The sequence below is a fragment of the Schistocerca serialis genome, chromosome 2 (assembly GCF_023864345.2).
Source record: "Schistocerca serialis cubense isolate TAMUIC-IGC-003099 chromosome 2, iqSchSeri2.2, whole genome shotgun sequence".
NCBI lineage: Eukaryota > Metazoa > Arthropoda > Insecta > Orthoptera > Acrididae > Schistocerca > Schistocerca serialis.
The window spans coordinates 720,794,120-720,808,021 of NC_064639.1; the positions used below are offsets into that span (position 1 = coordinate 720,794,120).

General features: G+C 40.5%; 1 protein-coding gene across 5 annotated transcripts in view; it reads right to left on the minus strand.

Moving 5' to 3' along the window:
* The window catches only part of LOC126457911 (ankyrin-1-like), a 188,974-nt gene that overhangs the window by 53,082 nt on the left and 121,990 nt on the right, over positions 1 to 13,902 (minus strand). For all 5 annotated transcript variants that reach the window (XM_050094596.1, XM_050094594.1, XM_050094593.1 and 2 more), the window contains one exon: positions 13,302 to 13,556. In XM_050094596.1, the coding sequence (XP_049950553.1) occupies positions 13,302 to 13,556 (255 nt within the window). The remainder of the gene's footprint in view (positions 1 to 13,301; positions 13,557 to 13,902) is intronic.

A 13,902-nucleotide genomic window follows, 5' to 3' on the forward strand; every position in this document is an offset into this window, starting at 1 on the left:
AATTTATTCTTTCATTTCTGATGCACTGAAACTGTGTCTCAGTGTTAAGTTGTGGCTGGGCCTGAGCTAATGTGACACCAGATATCACTGGATATTGCTACCTACTGATGCTTGATCCAAGTTAATGGTGTTCTCGAAGTGATTACTGCTAATGAAAGAATGCATTACTAAGGCATTCCTGACTACAGCGCGCTTGCGAAGTACCATTTAGCACCCAATTAGAAGGCTGTGACTGGTCACATGAGGGACACTGTGCGGACTAGTGAGGGTGCACTGGTATTACCGAGATGCTCTCTCGGTAGCCAGCTTTTGACCCAACCAGATATGCCTTTCTGCTCCTCCTTGTTCGGGCATTATGCCCCTCAGTCTAGCTGTAGGTGGCCTCCAACATGCCACAGTTGTATATTTGTGCATGTTAGTGGTAGCTCATTCGAAATAAAATTCAGCTAATTGAATTGGAAATTTCTGACAAACTGATAATGTTTCAAGCTGATACAAGGGCTTCAGACGCACGTATAAATTGGAACACATACATCAAGTTGGGTTCACTGGCATTGCACACTTGTTCAAGAAAGGTTATGTCCTATAGTGGACACCAATTTCAGAGCCGAGGAGTTTTTCATACAGAGGTGACATACAAATTTGTGTCATGAGACATCACTTTTATTGTTATTAATTTTCTTACAATGGATAATATTTTCAGTTTCAATGCATTTAATCAGTTTAGATTTTCCATTGATAAAGACAGCACAGCTTGTTTCCAATGCAGTTCCCTTCCAGACTGTTGAACACCTTTGCATCTGTTTTTCAGAGTTTTTTTTTACTCCAGGGCTAGGCTGTGCTACTGACATACAGGCCAAGATACACCTTGAACCCCACGCAGTTGCCTATTTTGCATTGGCATGTCCTTTACCCCACATTCTGTCTGAGGTTACTAAAAAACAGGTCAAGTGCCTCGGCAGCAAGTGATATGCCTATATTGTCTAGTTCGTGGGTGTCCCGTTTAGTACGATATGCAAACTGAATGTTTCCCTCGATTATGTTGAGATTTGAAGCTGGTGGTGAACACTTATATTATCACACATTCTGAGTATCTTTTCTCAAAATTAAAGGTCGTGAATGTTGCTCAGGGGCACCTCACATGATTGATGGATCGCAGCAATCAATCAGCAGGACATGCAATCCGTTCCCAGATCACATTTGTGTGGTAAAAATCACAGATCACAGTGATCAATCGCTGAAAATTCCCATGCAATATTGTGAAGCACATCATTTTAATTTAAATGTTTAGGGAAAACCTATTCTACAGTTATATTCAAGTACCCTTCATGCAATTTACAACAAGAGTTATGAAAATCAGCAGCACTGCTATTGACATTTCCAAAGACCCACTGAGGCTGCAAAACCATTATCTAAATACTTGCAGTTGAACTATAAGACTAACAAATGAATGAGGAATTGAGAGCTAATAGATGAAAAAACAAATTGTATTACCACAGTGGGGAGATGTACACACGCCACTTGGCATCATTAAAAAGTGTATTCTGTAAAGTAACGCACAGTTCACAAGAAAAGTGTTTCAACACAAGTTTAATAAATTTCAATTTCTATTTATTTCTTTTTGCAAACATCTGTGAAGATAAGGAGATCAACTGGCACTGCTTGTAAAGACAGCACTAGCTGTTCAGTCTTCGTAAGAGAACTTTGATACAGTGCTGTCTGTTACATTGCTCGACACTACTTGACAAATCGCTTATATGAAGCAGGGTTGAAGCGAGCAACCAATTGCAGCATTATTGCATTGTGCATGGGGCCCTGGAAATTAATAAGTCAGAGGCGTACGTGTAACCACCTTGCATCCAGACTTCACAAGTGCTCGTTTTAAACAGCCCATTCTGCCTCTATCAACACCAGTGGTTGCCTTTTGGTGCTTCTAGCACACCAGCCATTTTCCTAATATATTTGGAATAACTGATTTGAGAGATTCTGTCATGTTGTAGCTATTCTCTAACACCTGCAAAAATCCCAAGTAACTGTATTCACTTTTTGCTACCTCACAGAAACCAGTTTAAAGTACAGTCTCAAGAACTGTCCCTTTTTTTTAACATTCATTTGAGTACCTGCATTTCATTAAAAACAAAAATGGGATACTTATGACCAATAATCATATACAGGCCATTCACAAAATGCCCCTATACTGGAATTTTTTTTAAAAAAGCTACAGTCTTTCAGGGACAACTATGGAAAATTTATAGCATATGCAGTGCAGACTGCATATCCCCTCAATGTCCCTGGAAAGAAGCGGGACAAGTTCTTTTGATAATTCAGGTGTGACAATGTGTTAAGCACTCTTAAATGTGCCCTCCTTCCCTTGGGAACCGATTATTCTTGCCATAGATGCTACCCAGCATGGTATTAGTGTTGTCCTTTTTCACACGGGGAATCAGAGGGGCCAAAACAGCCAATAGCTTTTATTTCCAAAATGTTAAAAAAGCTCCAACAGAAACATGGCCAGATTGATAAAGAGGCCCTCACAATCATCTATGCAGTAGGCAAATTTCACACGTACCTCTATGGTGGGAAATTCCACAATGACAAGCCTTTGCCCACTTCATTTGGCCCTTGCTCATTGTTGTCCAACAAAACAACACAATACTTACAGCAATGAGTCCACTTTTTATATGCATATCAGTATTCCATCATATACAAGCCAACAGGCCAGCACAAGAATGCAGACAATCTTTACTGGCGGGTTCAAAGCAGAATTTGACCAATATGAGGTTGAGTGCTTCCACACTGACTCAGAGGTACTTTTCAATTAAATTGTTCTCCAATTATAGCATTTCCACTGCAACACAACTGTGGCAGGACACCATGATGCACCACATTTTTAAGTGGGTTCAGGATAAGTTCCTCCTAGTTGTTACAGAGAATGAGTAGCTTCCGATGGAGATCCCATCCTGACTCTGCACAGGGCCTCTCCCTGCTTCATGCAGGTCATTGGGACATCACATGGATGAAGACCTTGGCCTGTCATCAAGCTTCAGGCACCAACTTAAATTTCTTCATCCTAGCTGTGGCCTGCAGCTCCATGGGACTGAGTTCATGTGCACTGTAAGGGTCCTTTCCTCATATCAACATTTCTGATCACCATAGACCCTTTCTCAGAGTTTCCATAAGTCACCAGGCTGTATTCCACAGTGACAAGGTGGCAATTAAAGCCAACGTATGAGTTTATGAAGTAAAGCTCCCCCAAGCCATGGTGAGTGTTAATGGCCCCCAGGTCACATCTAACTCTTTTATGGAGCTTTGCACTTAACAATGGCATGTAGCACCTCCCTGCTGCTTCTTTTCATCCTCAATCAAATGACAAGGCAGAGCAGATGGGGTGCACATTTGAGGAAAATATGAAGGCAGTGATTCGATCAATTAGTGAAAATTCTCTAATCAGCACCAGCTGCTCAGCTGTACCACCATCTGAAGAGGTCCGAGGCTTAAATCGGCTACCTCTGCCACAGAAGTAGGCCACCTAGGTGTTAAAGAACTTCAGATATTTAAGTACCATGAAAGCAAGGACTACAGCAGATTACTGCTCTAGACCCAAACATGATCAGTCCCATTTCATCCAAAATATTGACAACCAGCTTGCAAAATATACTATGAATGAGTGGTAAGTGCAGCTCATTCTACAAATGTCAGTAATTCATGAATGGAAGAAATTTGTGCAATCTACCAGGAACAAAATTTATGATAAAAGAAATATAGTAGCTCTCTAGCTATTCATTAATTCACCACCATGCAGGGTAGCTGCACGGTCTGAGGTGCCTTGCCACAGTTCGTGCGGCTCCCACTGTTGGAGGTTCGAGTCCTCCCTCGGGTGTGTGTGTGTGTGTGTGTGTGTGTGTGTGTGTGTGTGTGTGTGTGTGTGTGTTGTCCTTAGTGTAAGTTAGATTAAATAGTGTGTAAGCCTAGGGACTGATGACTTCAGCAGTTTGATCCCATAGGAACTTACCACAAATTTCCAAATAATTCACCACCAAGTAATTATAACACTGTGTATGTGGCTTTACAGTACACCATCAATGATATCTAGGAGCAAGGTGCCACATTTACCAAACCAATCCCTTTCCCACCAACATTATATCACTGACATTAACACATTTGCAAATTAAATACGTCTCAGCCATAGGAAGATCTTTTTCTTTTTCTTTGCTACAGCCTGTATCCCGCATTGGGCGCAGGGTCGGCAGGGTTAAGTACAGAGTTGGCATGGTTAATTTTAAAGGGTGACCGGATTCCCTTCCTGCCACTACCCCATACCCCCCTGGGACGGAATTAGTGTACCCCAGCTATCTGCGTCTAGTGTGAATCGTGAAATAGTGTGAATGTGTTTCAAATGTCTGCGAGTCGTGTAACTGAGGCGGGACGTGGGGACCAGCCCAGTATTCACCTAGTAGGATGTGGAAAACCGCCTAAAAACCACAGCCAGGCTGGCCAGCACACCGGCCATCATCGTTAATCCGCCAGGCGGATTCGATCCGAGGAATCCGCCAGGCGGATTCGATCCGAGGCCGGCGCGCCTACCCGAGTCCAGGAAGCAGCGCGTTAGCGCTCTTGGCTATCCTGGCGGGTTATCTGTAGGAAGATATTTTACGTAAAAACTCACTCAATAACTGCAAATAAGTACTCACTTTTTAAACTGAAGTAACCCCACCATATAAACGTGAGCACAGTGAAGCTTTTTGTCTATTCACATAACATACCTGGACAGGAAAAACTGTAGAGGTAATACTCTGTTTGTAAACCAAAGAATAAGCAATGCTTGAGGAAGTAGCCTTTCTCAGAAGAATGCTTCAAACTGCTATGCAGGATGACAAAGAATAAATTTCTGTTTAACAATGCAGAGCATTGTGCAAAGTTTTACCTAATTCTGCCTGTATGTGTTTCTAGTGTTAGTATTATTACTAACTAATATCTATGTACCATGTAGTGTTCAAACATTTTGTGGAAAAAACACCGTAGTTCTGTTGCAAACTGGGTTGCCACTGATTCATAAGGTATGCTATTGAAGGGTTGATATAAGTTTGAAATCTTGTGCAGTTGCTCCTTGTGACATAGTGATGCAGAGGGCAGGGGGACTTGCCTGCTCGCTCTTCAGTTTGAAAACATGCAGAGGAGAGAAGTGCTTGAGCACATTCTGATAGCCTACATCCACTCAAATTTCCATTCCCACCTCCATTCTGTCACACCCTCTGAACACAATACATCCCCTACAGCTTTACTGTACATAGATGTGGTACACAATTTAATATACGGTGTTAACCCATGTCTTATAACAATAAACATTAATTTTATACCATTAAAACACTGTTTTTTATAACATGTGATTTTGCAATCCCTACATTGTCCAAACTATTACTCATTGAGAAAAATTAAAGGGACATTACTGTATGGAATTTAATGTAGTTTAATTTTGTAATAAGACATATTTTTGCTTGTTGCCACAGTTTTCTAGTTATTTAAGAGAGGGGAAAAATGGACATTATAAGTAACCTTCAAACACTCTCCACCACCCCCCTCCCCTCCCCAACAATGCCTTCCTCATTCCTCACCAGTCCAGATTTTTTGTACAGGTTATTGTGCTACCTCCTCCTGCTGTACAAAACTTTGTGACTTTTTCCTTCACTGAGTGGATTACTGCAGTAGTATCAGATGCCATCTGGAGGATTTCAGGACAAAATGTGAGGTGTCCTGTTACTGACATCATGATAAACATAAGTCTGCAAGTCACTATCTCCACCTGTTAGGATTCAGCTTTCAGCCAACACAAAGCTATAAATGAGAAAGACAGCTGAGAATTTGTTTCCAACATTGAGGATCTTTACAACTGCCACTTTTGCATCTGAGAATGGGATTCAGCTTTCTCTGTAGCTAGTAAAACAAACCTGGTCACAACAAAATCCATTGTGGCATTTTGTAAACCCTCAAAGGCTAGGAAAATCATCTTTTTTCTGTTTACTGTTTATTACAGTCTGATACACAGGACTGTATCAACTTGAGGAAGGACACACTCCTAATACACTTCAGTCAATTCCAGCAAGGGGTCATGAGGTATCAATTGATCAATATTAATGTGACCTTGCTGGAAATGGACGACAAGCAGATTTTTCAACCTTGCGAAAGCCTGCAATACCAGTTGGAGGCATGAAAGGTCTTCCTGCCATATCATTATTACACTGTTTCAGTATCAGAGGAAATTCACAGTTCATAATGCAGAGATGTGTGTGTTCTCGAAGCCACTGAAACAGATGAGACATATTTGAGCTTCACAATCTCCCTTCTGGTACAATGCCCTGAGCACCCTGCAAGCCATCCTGTGCTTGTACCCAGCAGACAAACCTGTTCAGTATTCCAGGAAACCCCTCTTCACCAACATCTAGTGAAGGCACTGATATTCTGACAGCTAATAACATATGTGGGCTTTTGGAGCAACAGTATGGCAGATGTATTAGTAAAGGAGGCTTGTACAATACCCACTACAGCACGATGCAGAGGTCCCATCCATGCAGTGATCTCACTGCCGAGGCACAGGATTGTGCATCATTTGGAGGAGGAGTGGATGTAAGAGAAGTAAAAAACGTTCTGGTTACTAACAGACTACAATCTGGCTGTGGCATAGTTCCTTCCAGCCACTGAAACAGAACAAAGTATTACTGACAACCTCCCATCAGGCACTGCCCTCCAATGCATGGCTTCCTTTTCTAGGTTCATAAACTGCCAGAGCAGGGTATCTGTGGAATAAAAACACTGGTACACCACAGTTTGGAAAGCGCACCCTTTTTTTCAGAACAATAAATATCCTAGCCTAAGTGCGAGGAAGAAATAAGAAACTCCTTTCCCATAAGCTAAAACTACCAGTAATACGCTTAAAACTGGTATGTGTCTTACTTTTACACATATTTTGCTTACTTTCTTACATACAAATCTATTACAATCATTTTTTATTTGATAAAGATTTTTCTTTCTAATTAATATATTTTTCTACATAATGTCATTTACATGAGTTCATGTTTATTTATGTTTTGGTTCTAATGACAATACTGTCATGTAACCACTCCTAAATAAAAACAATTAAAAATTGAATATAATGTGTTGCACAACTGTGACAGTCGCATTGCAGGAAGACAGAACACGTACCAAGCATTTGTTTTGAAAATATTTTAACAATAACTGCACCTCTGTCATCAATAGAAGGGGCAGACATTCATTCAGGGAGCTTCCCACACCAAGTGAAGTCTTTACACAGGAGCCTACAGCAATACGTAGAAAACCACCACTTTGTTTACTTATATATATTACGTAGCTAGTCATGGTTATGAAGGACGACACATGCAGCAACAGTTTATATGAAACCACACCTTTCCTAGAACTTTAGGTGCTGGGTAGTCCGATAACCATCGGATATTCCTCAAGCCTATTAACATTAGAAGAAGTGATACCTTGTGAGATGAAGTGTTTCCAGCTCGATAATCTCATTAAGTAGATATTTTGCATCCTTCAGTCATCCACAAATTTGTTCACTTGTTTTCTGTACATAAAAGGAATTTTTGTTGATGTTCCCCCATACGTGCACATGTTTCTTCCGTTTTGATTCCATGAGATCCTACAGAAATAAATGTTAACTCACACAGAGCTCCGCATATCTGGACAACCCTTAAATAACTGGGGTGTGGAAGATGCTGCATAGGTTATCCATTAATTACTTTTTTTCCCCTCTTTAAATAGAAGTTTGTATCAACCTTGTGACCCAAGCGATGAAGTCAATATTCCCTCTCTTTAAGACATACAATGTTCAATTGTTAAGCCCAACAGTGTGGTCATTGATGCATGCCCAGCGGTTATGATGCTAGTGATCGAGGATAGCAGCAGTGAATTGCCCCAGCTCAAGAACCCCAAGTATCCCACATGAAATTTTCACTCTGCAGCGGAGTGTGCACTGATATGAAACTTTCTGACAGATTAAAACTGTGTGCTGGATCAGGACTCAAACCTGGGGTCTTTGGCTTTTGTGGGCAAGTGCTCTACTAACTGAGATATCTGAGCACAACTCACGACCCTCCTCCCAAAGTACCTCATCTCCTTTGGATGGTAGAGGATGAGGTACTGGTGGAACTAAAGCTGTGAGATGGGTTGTGAGTCATGCTTGGGTAGCTCAGTTGGCAGAACACTTGCCCACAAAAGGCAAAGGCCCCCAGTTCGAGTTCTGATCCGATATACTGTTTTAATTTGTCTGCAAGTTTCAACCCCAGGTGTGCAAAATGTGAACCCAGCCAGACTGGTTGGTCTCTCTTGAATGACAACCAGCTGAAATTCCCCAAAGGGCACATTACTGAAAATAAAACAGATGTAGTGAGTGTTACTTCCCCCACATCTTCTTCAGGATTGGGTCTATAACATACCTCAAATGGCCTGTGCCCTCAATCCTAACAGAGAAGCATCCAGTTTCTCTTAGATGGTCATGTAAGAAAGTAAATTTACTGCAAAGAGCGAGCTGTCACTGCACAAACAGCTCTTCTCAGCATTGTTGTTCTCACATCAATTGCCATACACTATCTGTATATCACACTACTCTGCCTATGTAAACCTATCCATGCTACAGCATTTCTTAAGTACAACTAATGTTGCAAGAAACAAAATCCAGTATAGGGAAGAGCAGTATGCAAATGAAATGCAGCAAAGAGGATATTTAGCTGTGTTATCAACAACACATACCATGAGTGAACAAAAACTTTTTCTTTGTCAACATGACACGCCTTCCAATAATGAATGTTCCTGACAATTCTAAAATAAAAAATCTGTAAAAATACAAAGACTATAGACAGGCAAGAGATAATGATGACACTGTGATAAACGAAAAGTGAGGAGAATGTATACATGGAATGAAGATTACTGTTTAACATCTAGCTGACAACAAGGTTATTTAAAGGAAGGGAACAAGTTGGGATTGTGGAAGGAAATTGGATTTGTCCGTATTGAATGTACAGTACTGACATAAATGTTTGGAGAAGAAAGGAAAAATAAAAACAGCATGATGAGTGAGTTTAAAGATGGTTAAGAATCAAAACCAGAAAAGGTGAAGAGGGGGAAGGCTATGTGATGGGAGAGCAGAGGGATGAGTGAAATCAAAACCCACAAATAATAAGTGGAACTGAACAACATTAGTCTGAGAATATCATATGATGATTCTGAATTGCATAGCAGGAGTGACAAACTCCAAAACCATTGTGGACCCAGTTCTTATGCACAGTTAAAATTTTTTGCATCATTATTAATCCAAATACTGTGTACAACAGTAAGAGAACTGATAGCACTGCTCGATTTGCAGACATCACATTAGCATCCTGAAATAAATTTTAGGGATCATCTCTTCCAGATTTGAATCTTAAGAATATGAACACAGAAATTAAAATGAATAAAATTACTTGTACACATGCAGAAGGAAATGTGGAGGCAATCGATTTGGAATCCATGGCTAAGAAGGAAAGATAATGAAAAACAATTATTAGAATCTTATCTAATGTATATCTTCCTAGAAATGTTCCTGCAAGGTTCAATCTTTTGCTTGTTACATGACAACTGTTCTTTTCTTGCAATTTAATGCCAAAAAACGTGAAGGCTGGACATTTTGTAAACCTGTTTAAGTCTACCGTGATAATATACAAGTATGTCCTTGCCTCTCAGTATTTTCTTTTTCTTCTTGGACAAGGATGTTCATGCAGACATGTATTAAGACTTGTTACAGGAAAATGCACTGCATGGTTGCAACAACTACATGCATTTAGAGGCAGTAATGGAATTCAGTTTGAGGTCTGTAAAACATTGTTTTTTTAGCAATGTTATAAGATTTGCATCTGGCATTGGTCTTAGAACAGAGTCAGATACACACGTAAATATGTGTGAACAACGTGTCAGAGCATATTTAATGTCTTGCATTTAATATACTGGAGATTGGGAGTGAATTAAGGAATTTTCTGTTTACCATTTCCTTCCACTACCTTAAAGACAATCCTCACAAGAATTTTTAAAACTATTAAATTAGAAGTGGAATTCACTTATCTGACTTCTTTCCACATCCCAGAGTGAAATGTGGGTTCTGTGTTATAAACATCATGTAATCTAACTCAATGTAAGCACAATTTAATCAACAAGAAAATTTTGCTCAGTATATTTACAGTCTACAATACAAACAAGGTATGGCATCCCACTCTATATAGCCAAACCAGTAAGTGCCCACTCTGTTGCACTGTTCAGGACTACACTTAGAGTGTGCATGTGGGTTTATTAGGTTACAGATTTCCCTCCCTAGGCCCGACAAGATGCCTCCTGAGACGCGACAAGGTATAGTAGTCAAAACGCAACAGGGAATAACAATGTTAATGTGGTAATAGTAAACTGCAGGAGCGTCTATAGAAAGGTCCCAAATGGTCACAATGCCCCCCACATAGTACTAGTGATGGAAAGTTGGCTGAAACCAGATGTAAACAGTAATGAAATTCTAACTCAGCAATTGGATGTCTCTATAGGCCCCCTGGCTCATCAGCTGTTGTGGCAGAACACCTGAAGGAAAATTTGAAAAATATTTCAAGTAGATTTCCCAACCATGTTATACTTTTGGGTGGAGATTTTAATTTACCAGATATAGACTGGGAGACTCAAACGTTCGTAATGGGTGGCAGGGACAAAGAATCCAGTGAAATTTTTTAAAGTGCTTTATCTGAAAACTACCTTGAGCAGTTAAATAGAGAACCGACTCGTGGCGATAACATATTAGACCTTCTGGTGACAAACAGACCCGAACTATTTGAAACAGTTAACGGAGAACAGGGAATTAGCGATCATAAAGCAGTTACAACATCGGTGATTTCAGTCGTAAATAGAAATATTAAAAAAGGTAGGAAGATTTTTCTGTTTAGCAAAAGTGACAAAAAGCAGATTTCAGAGTACTTGACGGCTCAACACAAGAGTTTTGTCTCAAGTACAGATAGTGTTGAGGATCATGGACAAAGTTCAAAACCACCGTACAATATGCATTAGATGAGTATGTGCCAAGCAAGATTGTAAGAGATGGAAAAGAGCCACCTTGGTACAACAACTGAGTTAGAAAACTGCTGCAGAAGCAATGGGAACTTCACAGCAAACATAAACATAGCCTTGCAGACAAACAAAAATTACACGAAGCAAAAGATAGTGTGAGGAGGGCTATGCGAGAGGCATTCAATGAACTTGAAAGTAAAGTTCTGTGTACTGACTTGGTAGAAAATCCTAAGAAATTTTGGTCTTATGTCAAAGTGGTAGGTGGATCAAAACAAGATGTCCAGGCACTCTGGGACCAAAATGGTACTGAAACAAAGGATGACAGACTAAACGTCGAAACATTAAATGTCTTTTTCCAAAGCTGTTTCACAGAGGAAGACTGCACTGTAGTTCCTTCTCTAGATTATCGCACAGATGACAAAATGGTAGATATTGAAACAGATGATAGAGGGATAAAAAAACAATTAAAATCGCTCAAAAGAGGAAAGGCCACTGGACCTGATGGGATACCAGATTGATTTTACACAGAGTACACAAAGGAACTTGGCCCCCTTCTTGCAGCGGTGTACCGTAGGTCTCTAGAAGAGCGTAGCATTCCAAAGGATTGGAAAAGGGCACAGGTCATCCCCGTTTTCAAGAAGGGATGTCGAACAGATGTGCAGAACTCTAGACCTGTATCTCTAACGTGGATCAGTTGTAGAATTTTGGAGCATGTATTGTGTTCAAGTATAATGACTTTTCTGGAGACTAGAAATCTACTCTGTGGGAATCAGCATGGGTTTCGAAAAAGACGATCATGTGAAACCCAGCTCACACTATTCATCCACGAGACTCAGAGGGTCATAGACACAGGTTCCCCGGTAGATGCCGTGTTTCTTGACTTCTGCAAGGTGTTTGATACAGTGCCACACAGTCGTTTAATGAACAAAGTAAGAGCATATGGACTATCAGACCGACTGTGTGATTGGATTGTAGAGTTACTTGATAACAGAATGCAGCATGTCATTCTTAATGGAGAGAAGTTTTCCGAAGTAAGAGTGATTTCGGGTGTGCCGCAGGGGAGTGTCGTAGGACCGTTGCTATTCACAATATACATAAATGGCCTTGTGGATAGCACCGGAAGTTCACTGAGGCTTTTTGCGGATGATGCTGTAGTATATCAAGAGGTTGTAACAATGGAAAATTGTACTGAAATGTAGGAGGATCTGCAACGAATTGACGCATGGTGCAGGGAATGGCAGTTGAATCTCAATGTAGACAAGTGTAATGTGCTGCAAATACATAGAAAGAAAGATCCTTAATCATTTAGCTACAATATAGCAGGTCAACAACTGGAAGCATTTAATTCCATAAATTATCTGGGAGTAGGCATTAGGAGTGATTTAAAATGGAATGATCATATAAAGTTGATCATCAGTAAAGCAGATGCCAGACTGAGATTCATTGGAAGAAAAGGACATGCAATTCGAAAACAAAGGAAGTAGGTTACAGTACACTTGTTCACCCACTGTTTGAATATTGCCCACCAGTGTGGGATCCGTGCCAGATAGGATTGATAGAAGAGATAGAGAAGATCCAACGGAGAGCAGCGCGCTTCGTTACAGGATCATTTAGTAATCGCGAAAGTGTTACAGAGATGATAGATAAACTCCAGTGGAAGACTCTGCAGGAGAGATACTCAGTAGCTCGGTACGGGCTTTTGTTGAAGTTTCAAGAACATACCTTCACTGAGGAGTCAAGTAGTACATTGCGCCTTCCTACGTATATCTCGCGAAGAGACCATGAGGATAAAATCAGAGAGATTTGAGCCCACACAGAGGCATACCGACAATCTTTCTTTCCACGAACAATATGAAACTGGAATAGAAGGGAGAACTGATAGAGGTACTCAAGGTACCCTCCACCACACACCATCAGGTGGCTTGCGGAGTATGGATGTAGATGTAGAACTTCAATAATGTTAAAACGCGATCCTGGTGTCTGAGTCACCTGTCTTTTCTTCTTAACTTTCCTCATTCTACACCTCTTTAGTCCCTGTGGAAAGAACTAACATTTCTAAAAGCTAGTATAATGTCATTACTCTACCTCTATGTCTTTCAGTAGTACTAAGCATCCTGCCTCTTGGAGGTAAGTAATAGCCAACAATTCTATATCACATTTATTAGTTTCCTAGATAGAATTTTCCTTTGATACAAAAGATGACTTACCATTTTTTAAAAGCAACTCCGTAATTTCACAATTTCCAGTACGAGCAGCAGCAATGAGTGGTGTGTCACCATTGTCATCACGCAAATTGACAATACATCCAGCTTGTAACAACAGACGTGCCATGTCTACCTGGCGATGCATTATGGCGTAATGCAATAGGTAGTGAGACTGTGTCACTTTTGCACCAGCATCCAGAAGAATTTTCACCATAGGTACACTCTTTTGCCAAACTGCTTCACAAAGAGGAGTATAACCTGAAATAAAAGGGAGAAGCAATGTTAAAATGTTACGAAGCAATGTTAAAATGTTACATCATTATATACACTGTGTGTGTGTGTGTGTGTGTGTGTGTGTGTGTGTGTGTGTGTGTGTGTGTGTGTGTGTGTGTGTGTGTGTGTGCATATGAGAGAGGGGGTCAGACTCTCATTTGGCGCAAAGAGTGTGAATGGGGTAGGGTCAAGAGAGGGCAAATCTCATCGCAATCCGGAATACTGCTGTAACACCCATCCTGTAACTGTCATTTCCCATTTTCATTCCTCCTTTCTACTGCCCCTCTTCCCTTTTCTGAGACAGAGAGGGAGAAAAAGAGAAATAGTTTAT